Source organism: Augochlora pura, chromosome 4, assembly GCF_028453695.1.
Source record: "Augochlora pura isolate Apur16 chromosome 4, APUR_v2.2.1, whole genome shotgun sequence".
NCBI lineage: Eukaryota > Metazoa > Arthropoda > Insecta > Hymenoptera > Halictidae > Augochlora > Augochlora pura.
Genome location: NC_135775.1, coordinates 7805191 through 7826155, shown reverse-complemented (window position 1 = coordinate 7826155; position 20965 = coordinate 7805191). Strand labels below are relative to the sequence as shown.

The following is a 20965-nucleotide window of genomic DNA, read 5'->3' as shown; positions in this document are numbered from 1 at the left end:
AAATACTATTGGCAATTAACGGGCTCTCGCATCGTACGGTAGAATTATTCGAAAGTGACTCAACAATGAGCGGTGTCCGTAGAACAAATCGATAGAAATCGCGTTGTAAAATCCGGCACGATGTTCACACGAGCGGCCCATAAATCACGATTTATACGCGAACATAAATTCTTCCAATTTCGACTCTCCATAAAAATATTAATTAATTAGACCGTCCCGGTGGAATTCCGATTGACTCACCGCAAGCTAATCGGCCGAAAATCTTTCGCCGAAACAAATCCAAAAGCGGTCCTCTTAATTAGCCTCGTCGGAAGGAAATCACGACTTTCGGCTCCCCCATTATTCCGGCTGATGAAAACTTTCACCGAAACGGCACTAAATTCTCGCGTCCAGCCCCCGTCCGAAACGAAAACGACGAAACGGAATAGAAACGAGAGTCCGGCAGACGTCTCCAGCTTCCCGAGAAGCGACCGCCAAACGAAAAGAAACGAATCGAATTAATTTATTCGGTCTCTCCACCCACCGTGAAATAATCTCGACGGTCCGGGAACTAGAAGACCGAGGCCCACTCGGAGAAATTCGCAGTGATTCGCAATCCTCTCGGTCGTTGGCTATCGGAGACGGCTAGAGGATCGAACGAGGCGGGGGGTGGTGGAGAAGAGGAGGCGAAAGACTTCCAGGACTTCCCACGCGCGTTCTAACAGTTTTTAATTATTTCGGTAATTTGTGGTCGATCGACGGGGCCAGGCCTCGACGGAATCGAGTGGGTAGCAAATAATATTAAGTATAGGCCTCTCCGCGGAGAAAGAGAGATATATGGTCGATGGCTGGCCTAACACATTCGCGCGGTACGCGGATATCCTGCGCACACGGATCGCAACGATCCGTCCGTGAGGATCCGTCTGTGAAGATTCATCCGTGAGGTATACGTCCGTGAGGATCCGTGAGGATCCGTCCGGTGTAAAATTAAATGGTGTTCGGTAGGTCTATTTCAGCGGGGCAGGTAGCGGCCACCGGTAATTACTACCTACGACTTAGGAACTCTCAAAGATAAAATGAAAGGCCCCGGACGATTTTCGAAACCGAATTCGCGTCAGTTGCGCTGCTCTGTTGTGTTGTTGCCGTTCTCCGATGGCCCCGCTTCCTCGCACTAAGGGTTCCCCTGGCTCCGAGACTCCTTTTTTCTCGTTTTCCGGTCCGGTCTGGGTCGCGTGAGCGACCGATCGTGATTTCAAGCCCAGCGACGACGGGGCTGCTCTCGATGCTGATCGGTAAACAGTGACTTATGAGATACCGACGGTAACGCGCCGAACAACGTTAATTTTCAGGGACCTTCCGCCGTTGCGTTGTCGGTACAAAATTAATAGCCGATCGCGGAGTTTCCGTAATTGGCCGCGATTCGTAAGCGTTTTCATTCCCTCTGAGTTGAAAGCGACTTTTGGACTGTCCAGATCGTCGGCTATCGACACGCGATTTTCTCGACAGAATAGGTTTTTGCTTCGTAATTAGGGACCAGCTCGTTGGACAATGGTGTCTACAACTTTGCCTAATTTGCACCAAAATTGGAGCAGATTGGAGGTCGAAGATTGTTATTCTACGTAGATGCTGTGGCGTCTAATACGTATTCTAGATATAGTATTAGGTCTTCTACGTTAACCACTTGTCCTGCAATAACCTGTTTGATTCGTTCTACTAGATACAAATGCTATGCGCTTCCTTTATATCGTGTAGAGATACCACTTTCAAATAGGCCCGCCATAGATCACGCCACGATAATTTCTGCTGCATCACCGGATGGCGCCAAGTTTTTTTGAAACCGCTCCACGCTGTAAAGTTCATGTCGTTCATTGGCAGAAGCCACGCGATCGTAACCACGCAATTTACATAACCCTTTAGGATACCCCTTCTTATTGGATACGCATATCTGTCGAGTAAAGTTATACTAAACGGAAATAAGTTTGAACCTTTTCAGGGATGAATTTTTGCAGTATTTATCAATCTATTTAATTGTTTCTTTTTTTTTATTTATCATCTATCTTATTTCATTCAATGAGCTTTTTTAGTATTGTTGAGGGATTCTGTAGCGAATAATTTTTTAACCGATTCTTTACACATAGAATAATCATAATTTTAAGAAAATTAAACGTACACATGCGTGGAAATATTCCTGAAAAGGTTAAAATTAAATCGTGAAACTCTACTCTTCTATTTACAATATTTAAATATAGAAGTCAAGATTGGAATACCCGTGCAAGAGTATATTAGAAATAAAACAGTTTTAATCAACGCGGTTATGAAATAAATGGCACAGCAAGGGGTATTTTTCGGATCGCAACGAAAAATCCCGGTTAGTCTATATCGCGATACGAATTGCGTTGTAAATAGCAATGGGGTATCCTGGGTTTCCTTTTACACCGGGTTTCTTATTTTCGAACCGGCCGTAACGATCCCGCTGAATTAGCGAGGCTCCGGTGACTACCGAATGGTTTTATTTCGGTTTGAATTTTTGTTTCGCCGAATGCGAGTAGAATCCGCTAATTGGCACCGTTGCGCGCCGATAAAGTCTGCCTTCATTGATCCATCCCGCGGCGAACTAGCCGGTTAACAGGTTCTCAATTAAGATATTGAGAACGCACCTTCCGCGGCTTTTACATAATTACATCGAGCTCTAATTAAGCATTTACATAATTACACGTATCCCGTTCATAGGTTCCCCGCCCCCGTTTTACGCGCGCTAATGAGATCGTCGATAACAATTAACCCGCGTAACTGGACGGTGCGCGCACCGCCGCGCCGTTTTACCTTCGATTATACCGGACGGATCCGCGCCGTTTTCGAGGAGTCATCTTGTTATTAAGTCGTCCGGGGGCCGCTTCTGCTAGATGGAAATAAAATTTTATCGGCGATCCGTTTCCTCCGATCGCTCCTGATGACCCTATTTACTCCGAACGATCATCCCCCGGGACTATTCCAGCAAATTATACACTTAACCGGGCAATTATTTTCGTACATCTCCGGCTCTTTCATACCAATTACATGGTGTATGTCCCTAAACTCCGTTCCCGAGCCAAGACCGCGTGGAAGGGGATTCGAGCAGCCTCGTCCCGCGGACGATGAGAAAAACAACCGCCAAAATTCTTAGAACGCAGCCTTCTCGGAGACAGTCACTGTGGGGATGAGTCCCGTGGTTGTTCTTTTGGAACAACGCGCTCGATACTTTCTGATTTCTTTCGCGGAGAAACTTGGTTACACGTAACGAGTCTAACGAGAGACGATTTCCACTTAACTTCGTTTCTAATTCTCTCGGATGAAACCGAAATCTCTCGATCTGATCGAGTTGCATATCTTCCAACAGTTAAGCTACAATCGATTTCATGTACTTGAAACTCGACTGTTTCAATGATATAAAACAAGAATACCATCCACGCTACTTATTTTTTCTAATTTTTTCTAATTTTTTATTATCTCATTTCCATATATATATAATTATTCTTTCAGCTGCGAAAGGAAATCGCAATTTTACAGTTTACGACAAAAATAGTTCTCCTACGAGTTAGGTTAAAACGCTTGTAAAACATATACATAAATTTCGCACATTTTAGAATAATTCTAGAATAACTTGTAGAAAGAAACTGCACCCGGTACGCATAGAAAAATTATTTTAAAAATAGATCGACGTAGCTATATGAATTTAATATAATACGTGAAAAATAATATCCCCCAAATGCTCACCATTTTTTTTGCACACAAATAAAAGCTCTTCCCACAACATTTTGCATCACCTAACACAATTTCTAAACGTCTTCAGCTATTTTCTCTCAGCAATAACAATTGATTTATCATTAAAATAGAAAAACCCGATTCGCCGACATCATACAGTAGTCGTTTAAATTTCCAAGAGATTCTCTGTAACCCGCAAAGCAAAAATAAAAATGAACAGGCTACGACTTTTTCAGACCCTTTAAATTTTCAAGTATCCAACCCGTACGAATATATAGAGAAACAAAAATCGGGTACATTCTCCTCGCCGCCGAGTTCCTCCAATTAAAAACTGCATGGACTAATTTCACAGACCCGAGTACCCTACAATGTCTTGGAGATCTTGCACAGATACATAAAGATGCGCAGCCTAGTATATCAAACTTTTTAGTCCGAGTTAATCAGCTCCGCGAGATCACCGAGCGCGGTTTACCCATTTAAAAAACCCAGGGTTCCACGTCAAGTCCTTGTCCCGCGAGGAGGAGAGATTAAACCGAGGAGAAAAAGAGAGAGAGAGAGAGAGAGAAAGAGAGAGGGAGAGAGAACGGAGGAAAGGGTGAACAAAGAAATGCCGGATTCCTCCGATATCCTCCGGGAGGAGCGCGCTCGAGATCCCACGAGAAATAGCAGAAAGGATACGGTAGGCTCGTTCCTCAGTATGCGTTCGCCGCCGTTTTTTCGCTCGAATGAGTTATTCGTATTAACTCCTGCGAGCTTCGACGTGTATAAAACTAAGAGCAACTCTCGGGGTATGGCTCGCTGCACCTTGGCTATGCGGAAAGGAGAGGCTGGTTCTCTCCCGCGAATCGGCACGCAGACAGGGGAAAACGTGTGGCTCGTCCTCGTGCACGTACACGCTCCTACGCCAGGACTCGTAACAAGTCACGAAGGATGTATACGCGCCGACGGCCACGGTAATTCTTGGGAGAACCGGGGTCTAAAACGCGCGTAAAACGCTCCGCACCGCTCCGCCACCGTACACCAGGTGTCCAGAAATCAATCTCGCGACAGACTGCGCCCCTTTGTTTCACCACGCGAACGATACGCTTGGCTTTTTTTCTTGCGACGAACCGGGAGGAGCCTTGGTGGTCCAGGACCCGTGGGGTGAAATCGACGCTTTTCGTCACGGTGGATCCTCTGACCGTGGGATCCTCCGGATCGACGAATTTTCGGACACCTCTTGTACGCGTTGGTCCGAGAATTTTCGAGTTTTTTCGCCGAAAGGAAATATTGTTTCGTCGAACAGATTTCGAATTATTTCTGACATTGCAGAGTGTGTGCGAAGTGTTTCGTTATAAATCTTCTCCTAATCACATCCACCATATTATACATAGAGCATTTGGATACTTAAGATTTATCTATAGTGCGTTTAGATATTTTAATAACGTTAAAAGTCAAACTACGGTATAAAATAAATATAATTGGCTAATAATATTGTGTAAAATATGAAATTTTGGATTCTTGAGATCATTGAACGTGCATAATTTATATTACATTTCGAACAATTAATATTCAATTTTAGTATACTTCTAAGGCAGGTCTATTTCTTGTTTTGATGTTAGAAAAATCAGTACGGTTTTCTAAATGTAGAATTTCTAATCGTTTTTATTTACGTTAAATTAGAATTTTATATATAATGTCTGTAAACATTTTCAAGCACGTGTGTATAATTTAAATAATGATATTATTTCATTTTCCAGTATTCTTGATCTCAAAAAAATGACTTAAAAAATGTTGACCAGCTTACGAGTTCAAATACTCCATTGTACATTACATGAAATGGAAATTGATCTATTTCCAGATAAAAGTGCCATTTGCTAAGCAAATTTGATGTTAGTTTAACAAGTAGCAGTAAAGTTAGAATACAGTTTTGTTTTATGGTTCTTTTTACACTTGTGATTTTATGTATTCACAAGGGTTTAACTTTTCTACATTTGAGCTTGAAACAATTTAAACTACGTTTTAAAAAGTTAGAACAATTACAAAGAAATGTCTTTCGTATCCACTTTTGATGCCATTAAGTCGATGATTTAGTTTCCATTTTACAAACAGACTTCATTCATTCGGTTAATATTCATTTTCCAACAAACCTAATTACCTCGGCGCTCGATTTTCCATCTTGTTAGTGACCAGTATGCCGTAATGTTAGTCGATGAGCTTGAAGTCCACAACATCAGTGTGAAAGATTGAACCTTTTTGCGGCTAGTGCAGGCCGGGTCAGGCTATTTCTTTGCATAATTGATGGAGAAATTCTTTTTAGTATCTATGTCAAGACGTGTTTTTCTCGTTAGCATGCACTAATGGGAACAGATTCCAGCGTTACATACATTTTCTGCGTGCGGAGATGAAGGCTGCGGACAGCAAGCAACGACGGATAAAGAAATCGCCAGAGGAAATTTTTTTTTTTCCCAAAGCTGGTTTGATGAGGTGGTCGTTCGATGAGATTAGCGTTCGTCGTGAGCCTAAATTATGAAAGCGAGGGAAAAAGTAGCGAGGTGGATTTCTTGAGAGAAATTAAAAGATAGTTCTTGCGATGTACCAGAAAACGATAAAAAGCAGACGGTCCGCGGACGAGGTGGAATGCATTGCGGAGTAGTCGGAGGTAGTTGACACTTTAATGACTGATGCAGCGAGAGAACCCCGTTCCTCGTTTTCTTACGCATTTAACCGGTTGCCGCGTTAATGCCTGTTTATATTACGGTACTATCGCGGCGATCGCGCGTGTGTTCACACGGATCGAAAACGAAAAATTACGTGTCGGTTCGTTGCAGTGCTCATCATGTTGCGCAGATTTCTTCGGTTATTTCCGACAGCCGGGCTGATAGTTCTCAGTGACAACCGATCCTGGTAATAAACCACGAAACGTATCGAAACGACGCTTAATTAATTGACTACCCCGGCAAACGTGTTTCATTTCGACTTTCGCTTCGAGACGTTCTCGAATAATTTATCGCGGAATATATATTTTTCCACTTATGTGCCGGATGCGTTTTGATCTTGCATTCCAATGACAGCATCCAGCTACTGGCCGGCTGATGATCAATTTAAATGGAGACCGATTGATCGCAGCACGGAAACTGTTAAATGGAATTGTAATGCATTCATGTGCAAGTTCGTTAAATAAAAGATTATGTGCAGATAATAATAACCGTCCTCTGAGTGTTACGAGCCAATAAACACGGAACGCTAAACTTTCGTTACAAGTAATTGAATAAATTTCTCAAGCGAAACGAGCATTTTGATAAAACCTACCAAGATGTTTGCATAAAGTTTACAAGTCATTTTTAGTGCTCCGTAAATTTAGAAATAGAAAAGAACGAACAAACTCGAATTATCAGAAATATAGTCAAATTATGAGAAAACCATAATCTCCTAGGTGTGTCGCAATTACCAGTAACATTTCTTTCAAACTGAGGAGAGGACGATTGCGCAATAAAAGAAAACAAAAGGAACGTCTTGGAGACAATCGAGCGTATGCAAGGGGCGCCACGCGGGAAAAATAAGCTTTCGCACAATTGACCTAATAACCGTGAAAGCGGGCAACGCGAACGGAGTGATTGTTCAGAGGTTGAAAGGTGCGGTTCACGTCGGGAAGAGGTCGCTAATACGGGGTGTCCACCTTTATTACACCTCTCGACAGCTCGGAGAGACGCCAATTATCGTTGGGTGGCAACCGAACCGCCAGCAATGTGGGAAAGTGCCGCGTCATGCCTTCTTTCAATGCCCCGGCGCGATCGAGTCGCGCGGAAAATCGGGATAATTTTCTCCTTAGTCACGCAACGCTAATTTCCGGATCGTATTCACCGCAAACGAGTGGGAAATTAACAGCTATGCGACTGCTATCATCTTCTCATGCTGATCCCTGTACAAACTTGTGGAACAGCTTAATATAATTTTAACTCGCTGACAGCTACGCGTCGGTCGCACGTGGGTGATACGGTTGCGTAACCAGGTATAGAAATTAGCGAAATTACTTCGATTGTGCGGCGCGCGGTCTTCGTTAATTTCACGACCACCTTTCCCAAGCGCCGATGAGCACAGAAAATGTTAAAACAATCAGATTAGAAACTCGAACGTAGGTGGGTCGGGGAGTGAGATTATGCTAGCCAGCATCTCTCAGAAAAAGAAATTCTAAATTGCTTATTCAAACAGGCTCGCTTTCCATCCACGAGATTAACCTTTCGATTCCGCGCGAGGGAAATGAAAACCGTGGCTCATCCGATACCGAAAACAATAATTATATAACTAATCGACTCGGACGAGGGAGCCGCGAACGGAGAGGCTCGGAAGGAAGGAGAGGAAAGCAGAAAGGTTTGCTCGCCGAGTGGGAAAGTCACCGAAAGAGCGAACAATTCTCGCCATTTCCAATTCCAATCAATCGCCGGCGTAAAAACGGCGAAGCCGCCGCGCCGGTCGCGGTCGCGGCCGCGTGAGAAAGAGATCGGCGAGCGTTCGCCTGCGATCGGCTGCTAAAAATTCCCGGCTCGTGTCACGCCCGATGCCCATCCGTCGTATCATCGAACGACCGATCCCAGTTTTCGAAAAGTCTCTTCCGTGTCGGCGCTGGCTTTCAAGCGGGCCCTCTCCTCGGCCGGGCAATTTCACGTCCGCACGTGATCGGACTGTGCAAACCGATGGGCCCGCGCAAACGGTTCGCGCGTCCTCTCTGCTCCGCTTCCTCTCCGGTTCTCGCGAGCGGTCAACCGAGCGACTCTCAACTTCTTTCGGAGGCAACGGGTTACCGAGAGAGCCTCCAGAATAAGTATGCATGGACAATAAAACGGGCGACGGTCGTTACACCGTCTTCTCTCCTCAAACACCAACCTATCCGGCAAACTTCGCCGGGGAAACTTCACCAACGTTGGGATTTTAGCGTCCAGTGCCTCTAACGTCGCACCTTTACGACGAGCCATCCGTAATTCCACGAGCCCGGGGACTCGTTGAATACACGCCGGGACGTGCCATTTTACGGTCACGACGATTCCGCTTGTCCGCTGATACTCGCGATGCTGCGTAACATCTGGCGACGATCGCCGGAGCAAATTAGCCGCTCGGAAATGTTTGAGAAACTCGGTGCCTGGTTTGCTTCAACCTCAAACAGTTCGTCTTCTTTTCGGTTTTTTACATTGCAATTTTGGACCTAATTGTTTCATACGTTCCGACCCAATAGTGGCAATAAATTCACCCTAGAATCGACTCACGTCTTTTTTTACAAACAGAATTCACCAAATATTACGGTAAACAACATTGTAATTAATCTAAAAAAAGAGACGAAATATCTAAGTTTAAAATGATACCATCTATAATAGAAAATATAAAAATGGAAAGGAGACTGACGACAAACAAGTTCAAAATCGACAAAACAGTAATTGAGCCGCCCAGTGCACACATCGATTAACTCCACTTTTTGAAAAATCTTAAATTTAAGTGTCAAAGCACTTGGTATAGTCATAACTTTTTATATTTATAATAACTTTCCTGAATAATAAAGATTAACACCATTAAACGGCAACATTTTTCTTTCTTTTTTTCTTTTTAGCTATTCTTTCTTGTTAATTTTATACATTAAATAATATTAATTTTATACATTAAATTATACGTTAAATGAAAGCTATATCTGTATTTATTCATTCTACATTATATATGTGAATCTATGTTATAACAGGAATTTTAAAAATCAATCTACATCATTTCATCGCGTTTCTCGACTTTTTGTTTTATGGAGTTAGTCGATGAGGGATAATTATTATCCCTCGGAGGACACAGTTCACAGAGGACGATGCCCTGCTTTTCGAACCCATGATAGAATCTCGCATGAATATATGTTTTCTCGATATAGGAACTGGGTTTCGAGTAAACTACGTTCGCCCTGTGTCCACTAAAAATTAGAATCATTGAGATCGAAAATACTGTGAACAATAATTTAAATATCTTATACCTATACGCTGAATGAAAAGTAAATCATGCACAAAACGATGCAATTTATAAAACTAGAAATGTAACATCTAACACTTTAAGTAAATAATTGTTCTATTATATAAACTTTTACATCATTCGGCTTTGTTCAGAGAAGCAATGTTCTATTCTACATAATCAAATTGTTGTAATAATATAGGAAATATTGGCAGCAAGAAGGTTAAAAAGAAAGTATTTCTCGAATTCGATAATTTAGGAATCAAATACATGAAACTACTTTATGGTGATATCTAAATGAGATAGTCACTTTTGTGTTAAAAAAACAGGTTGAAAGAATTTACCAAATGACTACCGAAAGAATTGTAAAGCCTTCATTACAATATATGCAAAAAGGACTTGCTTAATAAGATCTTCGGTCCACGTTAAGTATGATTCTTCACTGACAATCTCTTGGAGACACAGACATCGACGAGTACGGAAACCTTCAACATGCTTGATACTCGCGCAATGTACCGTGGATACTTTATCGACGCTCGCTGTTGCAGCTAACGCTAATGACTTCCATCAAGGATGGAAATATTGTTAGTTATTTGTAAGATTCTGTCTTATCCACTTGATACTTATTACGCTCTATTCGGATGAACGACTGGGAAGAATTATAATTAAGCGTCCAGCCGATAATATTTCCTGAAAGGAATCTCGTTATCCAGCCGCCTATACGAAGATAACCGTATCTACCGGGTGCAAGGGCGGAAATCATCGAGTCAACCCTCATCCCATATAACGCGTGAAAAAATGCCTGCGTCGTAGCACCGTACGGACACAAAACTTGATAACTTCGGTCGATTAACTTTCGAAGCGACGCGACGCGGCTTCGACGCACGTTTAGCGACACCGGTTGCCCATCGGTTCGCTATTAACAGAAATTGCCAGGATTCGCAGGAACCCTCGCGAGAATTACAGCTCGCGAAGCGAGGAAACGTCCCCGGTTTCAGTGTTCGCCGCCGGTTACACAGTGCTCGAGCTAACGATAATGCGAGGACACGTATCGGTGGACCGGCGTGTTTTTAACAAACACATTCCTCGGCGTTCTACGCCTGGTCCTGGCCGCAGTACTCTCCGCAGTTTTCCGTTCGCGGCGGACATTATCCGTGATTTAGCCGTTGGTTCCCGCGAGGTTCGTCCGCGAAACCGCAGAAGCCTAGGAGAGGAGCTCTCTCGGTTCACCGGCGAAAATGTCATTCGCGGCAATGGGGTTATATAACGTAGTAGGAAGCGCGTCGTGGAAAGCAAAGGCCAGCAGACGATCCTCCGCGCTTTCTACCTTCGATCTTACTCTTACGGTAATTACGGAGGGCCGCGCGGGGTGCCCGGGGCAGCGTGTGCACGATCACACCGATGCTCACCCACACGTACACGCGAGACACCGGCCAATGCACGTGTGCCAGTCGCAGTCGCGCCGGCCGCGGCCGATGCATTCGAAACCGATAGGTGTAGGTGAAGTGTACGTGGCCCGTGGGGTTTCGTAACGGACGATGAAAGGAAGACTCTCGACTCGCTCGCGTCGAAAGCAGACGATTTCGAGCGGAGCGGAGTGCAGCGGAGCCTCGTTCTCGCTTTTATTATTAATCGAACTCTCCAACCGGCGAAACAAATCCGAGCGTTGCGTACCGGCGACGGGCCATACGTATCGATCCCCGTGAACGATCCCCGATGCCCCGGACTTTTTCACCTGCACTCGATGCACACGATCGGGACTGGCCCAGAAACCGTTGCGTGGCTTCTTCCACGAAAGAACAAAAGCCATCCTTATTCGGTCTCTTGCTTGTTTCTCACAAATACGAATTTCTTATTCACGAATTGCTAATTTTCTTCCGAGAAACTGTGTAGCGCAACGTCGAAAGTATTCGATCCTGCAGTTGAAAATGCAGATTAAAAATGTTCGCGAGAAAATGCGGCGGTTAACTAAGCACGAGGATACGGTAGCCAATTTAATTTATGAAAAATGAAAGTCTCCGAGGTAATAAATCGTTCAAGTGCCTGACGATCAAATGTTAAAGTTCATGCAGGATTTAATGGCCAGCGTGTACCTATAAAATTGTTGTACCTGGCAGAATGCAGCTAATGAAACTGTGCCATTCGCGCACGGAGCGCGTTTATCGGTAACGCGACCGTGTCGTTTGCCGAAGAAAGTGGCCGATCCTCAAATGTCAATCCGCGAAGTTTCTCACCAGCTCGATCGGAAATTGCAGCGGGCCCCCGATTGAATGTCGGAAGGAGAGGCAATTTGCAGGAACGCAACGCGGTAAATTTCAATCATCGCGTATAATACAGTGATCTAGGGGGCTCTTCGGGAAATTGCCGGTTACATGTCGAAACTGCTCGGTTTCTTTCACCGAATCGGCTCGAAGCTGCCGGCGAGCTCGTAACAGACGCTCGAGAGGCCTTTCGCCTCCTGCGGCCGCGTGTCCAGTCTTCCGTTTTCACGAGGCCAGCTGGAAAATCCCGCGCTGTTTTATTATGCCCATTAGAAAGAGCCGACTGAAATCGTGCTGTTTAACGAAGCGCGCTGTAATGAACTCGATAAATTCCATTCCAATTCCACTCTATCCTCTGCACGCTGTTCCGAGCTGATAAAGAGAGAGAGAGAGAGAGGAACGCAAAACTGTCGGCAAAAACCGACCCGATTAGTCCGCGATAAATAATCAACTTTCGAAAGGAGTAGCTGTGGAAATCGGAGTAACGCGGAAAATTTGATTAATGACCGCTAGGTGGAACGCTTCTTCGGGAATTATCTTACCGGTAAATCATCGTCGGGTAAATTGTTTAAATACGGTTCTCGAGGTGGAAGATCTTGATACAGAAACTGTTTTAATTTTCTGTCGACAGTTTGATGTATGCAAAGAATCCAATTGGATTTCGATGATTAGGTGTACCAGGTGTACCAAGCACTTGAATCGCGGGTTAGGATAATTACGGACGGGATATTATTTCATTTCACAACGTAATTTCAATTTGATAATATTGTGATGAATCGTTGTTAATTTCAGGCGACACACGCGAGCGGATTCTTCGAGGTGCAGATCCTCTCGCTGACGAACAACAGGGGCACCCTGGTGGACGGCAGGTGTTGTGGCGGGGGAGGCGATGGCGGAGGAAAAGGAGGATTACCACCCTGCACGACACCGTGTTCGACGGCGTTCTGGCTCTGTCTGAAAGAGTATCAATCGAATGTCACTGCCATCGGCTCGTGTAGCTTCGGCAACGTATCTAGTCCCGCCCTCGGCCAGAACACCTTCACCCTCACCGAACCAGTCACCCTGCAACTTCACTTCACGTTTCGATGGACGGTGAGTACACCTACACTCTCAAACAATTTTATGTTCGCATCTAATCATTTCACGCATTTAATACGCGAACATGCTTCGTCGATACGGTTTCCTAATACTATAAAATACCTACAACATTGAAGACATTCAACAGAGTTTTAGTCCGTTTTCGTTACTGGATAATGACTATGGTTCTCCAAGAGATACGTTCTCTTTAGTTCAGAAGAATCGTTGCTGACCCATTTTTTATGTTCAAAGTTATTATATTTTAATTCGTTAATAACAGCAGCGATAAGGTGACATATTTGTAGTGAATGTTAGAAAATTAAAAAAATGTCTTCATAAAATTATTACCTAATTTACCGATCTTCCGCCGTTCAAAATAACGACTAATGAATAACTAAAACACAGTTTCAGTTTCGTTACTGAAAAACGTCGTTGTTTGCTCGAGTACGTAAATAAATTCAATTAAATTACACTGCACCTCCTACATCTGTTAGCATAACGATCGAGAGCGGATTTTCCAACGAATCTTTATCACCTATTCAAGAACGTTAATTGAACCGCAAACGCAGACGTGGCGCGGTTTGTACAATTAATTATCTGCGCGGGCAGGCTCAACAAATTTGCTCCTGCCGTACAAAAGAAAATAGAATGTGTACGAATGATTCCCGGATGAATCACCGGTATAGTTCCTCGAACCCCGAGGATTATTCAGCGGCCAGCCGAGGTAATATTTATCCACCATTACGCTTTAAACAAACACGGGCTCCTTTCTCGCGGCGGCACGGATCGTCGTAAACGGCGTTAACGATATTTTCTCAGTCAGCTCGGGAAAGACGAACGGTTTCGAAACCGTGTGGAATGCTCGTCGCGGAAACGAATCGCCGTGCGCTGCACGAACCCCGAAACCGTCTCACCGATTCGGGAGCACGTTCTCGATACTCGCAATTAATTTGGCGAGCGAGGGTCCCGCGGGTCCGTCCAACGACAAAGAGGGAGACCGAGAGTTATAGCCGATAATACGCGTCTGTTTTTGTCGTATTCGAGCCCGGAGTCTCATTAGCGGCGCCGCCCCTGACTCCATTACGAACAGCGCGGCTCCCGCTCTCATTCTCGAAATCGTTGGAAGCCAGCCGAGTGAATCTCGGCGTCGCAGTTTCGCAACAATACGACGGGGCCCGTCCCGGCCCCGGCGTCGAAGACTTCCACGAGGCCCCCATTGTATCGCGGCGCCGATCGCGAATTTCTAGGCTCGATTCCTTTGTCGATGGCCGGGCGCGCGAGAGAGCCATCGAATCCAAAGGATTTCCGGTCTGTTGCTCCTCTATCCGTGAGTTGTTACGCAGAATTCCAGTTTGGTTCCAGTCGCTTGGCAACACACCGCTTCTGTTCCTCTAGCTCTCCTTCTCCGCCGCACGGCCGGCCGATCTGCCGACCACGAAATCTTCGTCGTCGTCCGTTCGCCTCCGTTGGATTTACAAATCGCGGTATTGTAAAGCAAAGATTGAGGCTGCGCGATTGAGGAAACATCCGCGATGGCTGCCGCCGCGGCCGGCCGAGGAAACGCGCATTGAATTTCAAATTCACCCTCGGCTCGTCTGGCCGCACCACTCGATACCTGCAACCCCCTTCTTGTGCGGCTCGATCCCGATTTGAAGCTCGACAGTTGCGCGACTGCTGAGGTGGGGAGGGTGGGGATGAGGCTGCACGACTTCGGGGATGAAGATGCACGGCATCGGGGATGAAGATGCACGCGAGGATTTAGGGTCACGCAATTCCTGTCTGTTTCCTATCCTAATCCATTACGAGCCTTAATCCAGTTCGATCCGACCCTAATCCAATCACCGCCGGCTTGTTACACCTGGCTGACGGGGTGAATTACGATATTATGACAGCTGATGCACTTGGGATCTCCTTTCAAACGATAAGACTTCTTGTTACGGTTTCGATCACGTTAATGCGGGATTCTATCCGTGCTATCCATTTTCACTTGGTGTCGCCAATTGTGAATGAGGGCGTGGAAGAGGGTCGGGGGGTTTCATTCAGTAGACTTGCGGGAAGAGTTCGAAATATTTATTGCTCATAGGAAATACAGATTTGTAAAAATAATTTGGTCAAATTCGAAATACTTCCATAATGTATTAGAATAAAATCTGCTACATTTATTAGCTTGGAATAAAATTTACACAACTCATATAAAACTTGTGCAATATGTACATAACTTATATAATTTATGTAAGAATTATATAATTTATATAAAATTAGTACAGCTTACATAGATTTTTACATAGATTTAGGTAGAATATTCATAATTTGTATAGGATTTCATTAAAATATATGGTCTCACTTTTTAAAATATGATTTTACTTGCTACATTTTACCTACCACTTCTTAATCTGTAAATTTCAAACTAGGTATAAAAATTATTTTTTTAAAGCTGCCGTAAAAGTGATTCTTTTAAATATAAGCAGTGAATATTTTCTACGAATTCTTTCAAATTTTATGAAACTTACTACACACCATTCTTCCAAATATTAGTACAGCAAACCCCAACTACAGCTATCTCCTACTATATTTCAATGCAAACCGGATGCGAGTGGTAAATGTCGTTAGCAATTCGACTACTCGACTTGATGGAAAGGAAACACCGAGGAAAGTGGAAAAGCTTCCGTAGTGGCCCCTCGTTGACGGCAGCAGTTAGCAGAAGTCGTCCCCCAATTATTGCCGTGTGCTCGAGAGGCACTCGAGCATAGAACTCGAAACACGCTGCCACAATATATCTTCGAGTAATTAAAAAGCCGGTGGCGTCCTCGAGCTACCGATGGGGCCTGCGGGCCATCTCGCCGAGAAGAGCGATTGCTGGTATATTTGTGCCACCCACGTGATGTGTCACCAGTCCCCCGGTCAGCCCGGGCTGTCGAGCGTAATTACGTCGAGACGAACGGCCGATTTCGAGGGGATCCTCGGGCAGAATCCTCGAGCGTGCATGACGACGTGTTTCCTCGCGGAGAGGTATACACAGTGACGGGTACACGTCAAGGGCCCTCCTTCGCTACGTAACGGACCGAATCGAGGAGAAGAGCTTTCGGCCAACAGTGGATTATTTGAAGAGCACTAGCATGTTTGTATATTTCATAACTCGCTCGTGAGGCTCTAAGAGGGGACCTACGGCGGGGTCCGTTCTTTCCGGGCGACAAAGGGTGGGCCCCGGCAACGGGCTCCCCTCTGTCCTCGCGTACCGTGCCCTCTCGACGGTCCACGAGGGCTTAAACAGAGACCCTTAAATTGCTTCCTTTCCGTGAAGGATCGTTTTTTTTTCTCCACCGGTGGCTTTCTTTCTCTCCTCTCCTCCCTTTTCTTTCTGTTCATTTTCCTTTTTCACTCTCTTCCTCGTTTTCTCTCCTCCCTCGACCGCCTCCACGGTACGATTCCTCCGAGCATTTAGCGCTGCCCGAGCTAATTCAATTATGGGAGCCATGGCGGAGTAATAAAAAAATATCTATGAAAAGTAAACACGCCGTGTATACACCGGCGCGGCTGGGTTTTCGAGGGTACGCTAAGCAGACGGAGACGCTGGATTCTTCTTCTTCTCCTCCTCCCGTGTAATATCGACGGCCACGGGGAGGGGAGGGGGGCCAGAGGGTCTCGGATGAAAGCCGCGCGAAGGCATCCGCGCTGCCGACCATGGCTGGCTGGCTGGCTCGGTAATAACTTTAAGATGATTTTCGCGGCGCCCCGCTCTCGAAAAACGGTACAGCCTGACTTTCATCACTTTGCCGGATAATTCCGTCATTACCGTCTCCGGTGATTGAATACGGTATACATAATCTTTTCCGAGCGGACAACGCGAGCGTTCCACCGGCCTGCCACCTGCATTTACCGTGTGCCCCCCTCCCCTGGGAATCATTGCCTTCCGACTCGTAAATTCTCATCAGACTGGCTGAGACGTTCCGATACACCTGTAACGGAAACGTTCCACGCGAACCGCTGGATCGTTCGCAATCGTCGACGCGAAATATGCCGGTCTATTTGCGATGTCCGCTCGGATGCTTGACCTTGCGAGTGGGAATACGTCGCGATGATCTTTTATCATACGGTGTTCGCCATCTCGGAAATGATCGACCCGGTGGTGCAAGAAAGGCATTATGACATGGGTTTCGATTCTTGGAACTGCTACGTAGAAACTACCTTATATTGGTTCCAGTTTCCATTCTTCATAACCGATATTATGACAGTTTAACAGTTATTTTTGTAAGCTATTCAATTCTGATGAAAATTTTCTTTGTCGGCTATTTGTTGAAGAAACAGGCGTTAAGTGAAATCCAGCGAAGTGCGTAAAATCGGCAGTATCGTGTTCAGCTTTTACGACGGTGTCCGAATAATGGAAATGCACGCAAGGTTCCAAACAGTAGTAACAAATCATTTGTTTTGAAGATACTTTCACTTCGCGTTAGAGCATGAATTATAGTCTACGCGCGTACGTTACAATGACTTAAGGTTAGATTTAATAGCAGGCTCTCGACGGTGCCTCGCCTTTTGCGCGTTTATTTATTGCTGTTCATTACAACCGTTTGCATTTGCATCTTTCTTTAGTCGATCCCACGTGATTAAGCGAGTCGATTGACTGATCGATCAACTTACTTCGGGGCAGTCGATTCTGTCGGTAGTAACTATTTCGCTGCGAGGGGTCTGAAAGAATGTTCAAGTGCAGTTAGTTTCGCCGGGGAGACGACCATATCGTAACCCATTAACTCGCAATCATCGCGCGCATTTATCTATGCCAATGTTACGACGAGAATATTACCACCGACATCCTAGGAATTCCTATTTTTAAGGGCAAACGATCGCTACATATACTTAGAACGTTGAACCTTGCGTAAAACGTCAGCTGGGACGTTTACGACAGTAAAAACTTTTGGATTAATAGCTTGCCGCACATGCGCGCTTTTTCACGTTGCTGCAATTGTGGTCAAAATAAACGGCGTGCACACGCGTTCCTCAATTGCGCGGTCTATAATCTAATGAATAATAAAATAGTGAAGATACTTATATATTTAATTTTTATTCTTCTCATCTAATTCATCAAACTCATTGCAAAAGGCATTACATGTTTCAATGCACGAATTACTTTTCTTCGTTCTATCGTGAAGTTCTTCCATTGCCGCATTTCATATTTCTGGAAATATTTTAATGTGGCGTCTAACACACCAGTATTTTAATCAATCATTTTGCATTGAAATTTCTTTGATGAGATTTCAGTAGCGTACTTCGCATTAACATTAAACTTACCGAGCCCTAAAAGTGACTAACTCGTGTGTTCTTTTAAAAGAATTATAAGGCTGAATTCATTTAGACATTCCATTAATTTTATTATAATGTATGCTTTAATTAAGAAATCTATTTAATCACTTCCTACAGAAGAGTCCTCATAACGTCGATGATCTGCAAATAAAAAGTGTGAGACCGGTAAAAATGCTCGTCATGGCAGATACAAGCTACACGAATATGGCTGCGCCGTGATTACTTTTTAACATACGTACGTCATTTACTTTAAATTAGAGTACTCCGGACCGCAATCTGTGGTAGAAGAAATCTCGTAAAATTGCACACAACATGAATGAACTCGGCGTCGCATCGGTGTAGCTTTAAAAAACGCACATGTACGACGTGCCTTATAAAGACACGTACATGCATCTTACCGAATGAAATGATATTAAGTGCCCGAGACGATTACTCTGTAAAGGTTTAATGTCAGTCATGCGCCGAAACGGACACGGCGAGTTTCGTTACATCGCTGCAAAATCGGATTATCCCCGGCCCGTCGATCGTCGGGGCCCCGGTTTTCACCGACAGCCCCTCGCCGCGCCGATAATTAAAGTCGTCGAAACTCGCATACGGCTGCCGAAACAAATGGCCCTCCACGGCGATCGTCCTTCGACTTTCTCCGTTTGCAATTTCAATAGCGGCGTAAAGAGCCCGCCGGTAAGCAGGGAACAACCGCCTTTGCAGCGGTAGCATAATGGCACAGGAAACGATCAGCGAGATGAGAGTAGTACCGCCGAGCTTTTGCACAATCCTGTTCTATGTGTGTCTTCAGCCAGACGATACGTTTCTTTCCTTTCTCCGGCCACGTGTACCGCTGTCCTTCTTCCTCTCGAGCCGGCCCCGTGCTGCTCCGAGACTGCGAAACACCATCGCGCGCATAAATTCGCTTCGTGTTCCTCGGGGCATCTTTGTCTTCGTTTCGAGACTCGATAATTTTCCCGCTCTTTTCATCGCCGAGAGACTTCTTCACTCTTTCCCACATCGAGAAAGGCTCCGGAGGAGTCCCGTCGCTGCTGCCGCCGCCACCGCCGCCACCGCCGCCGCCGCCGCGTAGGATTGCTCGTCGCACATGCACACGCGTTTCACATGCAACGGGCTCGCACACGTGGACACGCTGCCCGAACCCAGCGAATCGCGTCGAAACGAATAGGTAGAGGCGTCTATTCTCGGCGCACAATATCCGCGGCCGGTGGATGCAGCCTCTGATGTGGGCGCCTCTATCAATGATCTGACGTCACGGCTGCCGGGCCCACGTGGACGTTATGGTTGCCCTCGTTGGCGTATTGTGCTGGCCGAATTAGCGAGACGCTGCTCGCCGAGTTCGCTTCGGGGGAGGCTCGATTGGAAACTGCGAGCTGATTCAATCTCTGTTTGATGACGGCTAATGGACCCGTTAATGTAATGGCCCTACGACTATCGGGCCCGACGGTGTTGATCGAACGCGGCAACGGAAAACACGCGGAACATCGTTTGCCCTAATTTCGTTGCGCACTTCCCTGTCATGATGTTTCTACCTCGATCAGCTGACTGAGAATATTCGAATACATTGATCGTAAAATGGGACCTCGATTATTTGAGCTAAGTAGAACGACATGAATATTCTGGCTATGGAACAGTTACCTAATCACAACGCTAGTTTCCATTTTTATATGTTTATTAAATCATTTTATTAATACTTGGGGTAAAACTATTAGAAGCAACTACTATATTGTAATTTTTACATTTTTGGAGCTAGCTAAGTTTTGCGTTAAGATTTTCCAAAACATGCATCGTCAGAAGATTGTGTTCTTCGACCATACGGTGACGTTTCCAAGCGAACGAACCAGTTCCAAAAGAAACCGCAAAGCAACCGAGTTAATGGACGGCAGTCTAAATTGAATCTCGCCGGGGAATATGAATCGTGTAGAGTTTCCAACCGCCGGGTGGATCAATCAGCAGGCATTAATTACGGAGGCAGACTTTCTCACGTTCGGCCGCTGGAAATTTAATGGGTAAACATTGATCGACGTAACTGGAACCGGACCAACGGAACTTCGCCGACCCACTCTCGACGCAATAGAGAAACGTGGCGGCTCGGGCGACGCGAACGCGCAAATAATTCGAGGCGCGAAGTTTCTCAGGTGGCGGAGAGAGAGCGCCATCGGCGGTGCAATTAGCACGACCGTATTAAACAAACGATATCGCGGCCGAAATATGAAAAGAGAAAACACGGTTCGGCCGCGCGGCGGCGGGTCGCTTCGAGGTCGGATCGTGGCGCGTCTAGGGAAACGGCTGTTACCCTCCTTTCTCCGATCTGTGATAAATTTCGATAATTATAGAGTCGATAATAGCCCGTGTAATGATAAACGACGGCGGTGTTAACGGTGGACGGATAAAAAGCTCGTGGAACGAAAATGAAGGAGTCGGCACGCCTCGAATCCCCGCAGGGGATCATGAGTCAGGGACCAACAGGTGTATTCCTGCGTCTCGGACGACTCCTCGCCGGTCTCTGCATACTTTTCGGCTTATTCGCTGACCCTTTTGTCGAGCCTCTTCCCTCGCCCCCTCTCCTCCTCTCTCTCTCTCTCTCTCTCTCTCTCCCCCGTCGTCTCGTTTCTCTCTTTTCAACTCTCCTCGGTCGTTTCATCGGACGC

At 45.5% G+C, this 20965-nt stretch overlaps 1 protein-coding gene across 1 annotated transcript in view; it reads left to right on the top strand.

Moving 5' to 3' along the window:
* Ser (protein serrate) overlaps positions 1-20965 on the top strand; it is a 63743-nt gene that overhangs the window by 11914 nt on the left and 30864 nt on the right. Inside the window, exon 2 of the mRNA XM_078178980.1 lies at positions 12726-13025. Within this exon, the coding sequence (XP_078035106.1) occupies positions 12726-13025 (300 nt within the window). The remainder of the gene's footprint in view (positions 1-12725; positions 13026-20965) is intronic.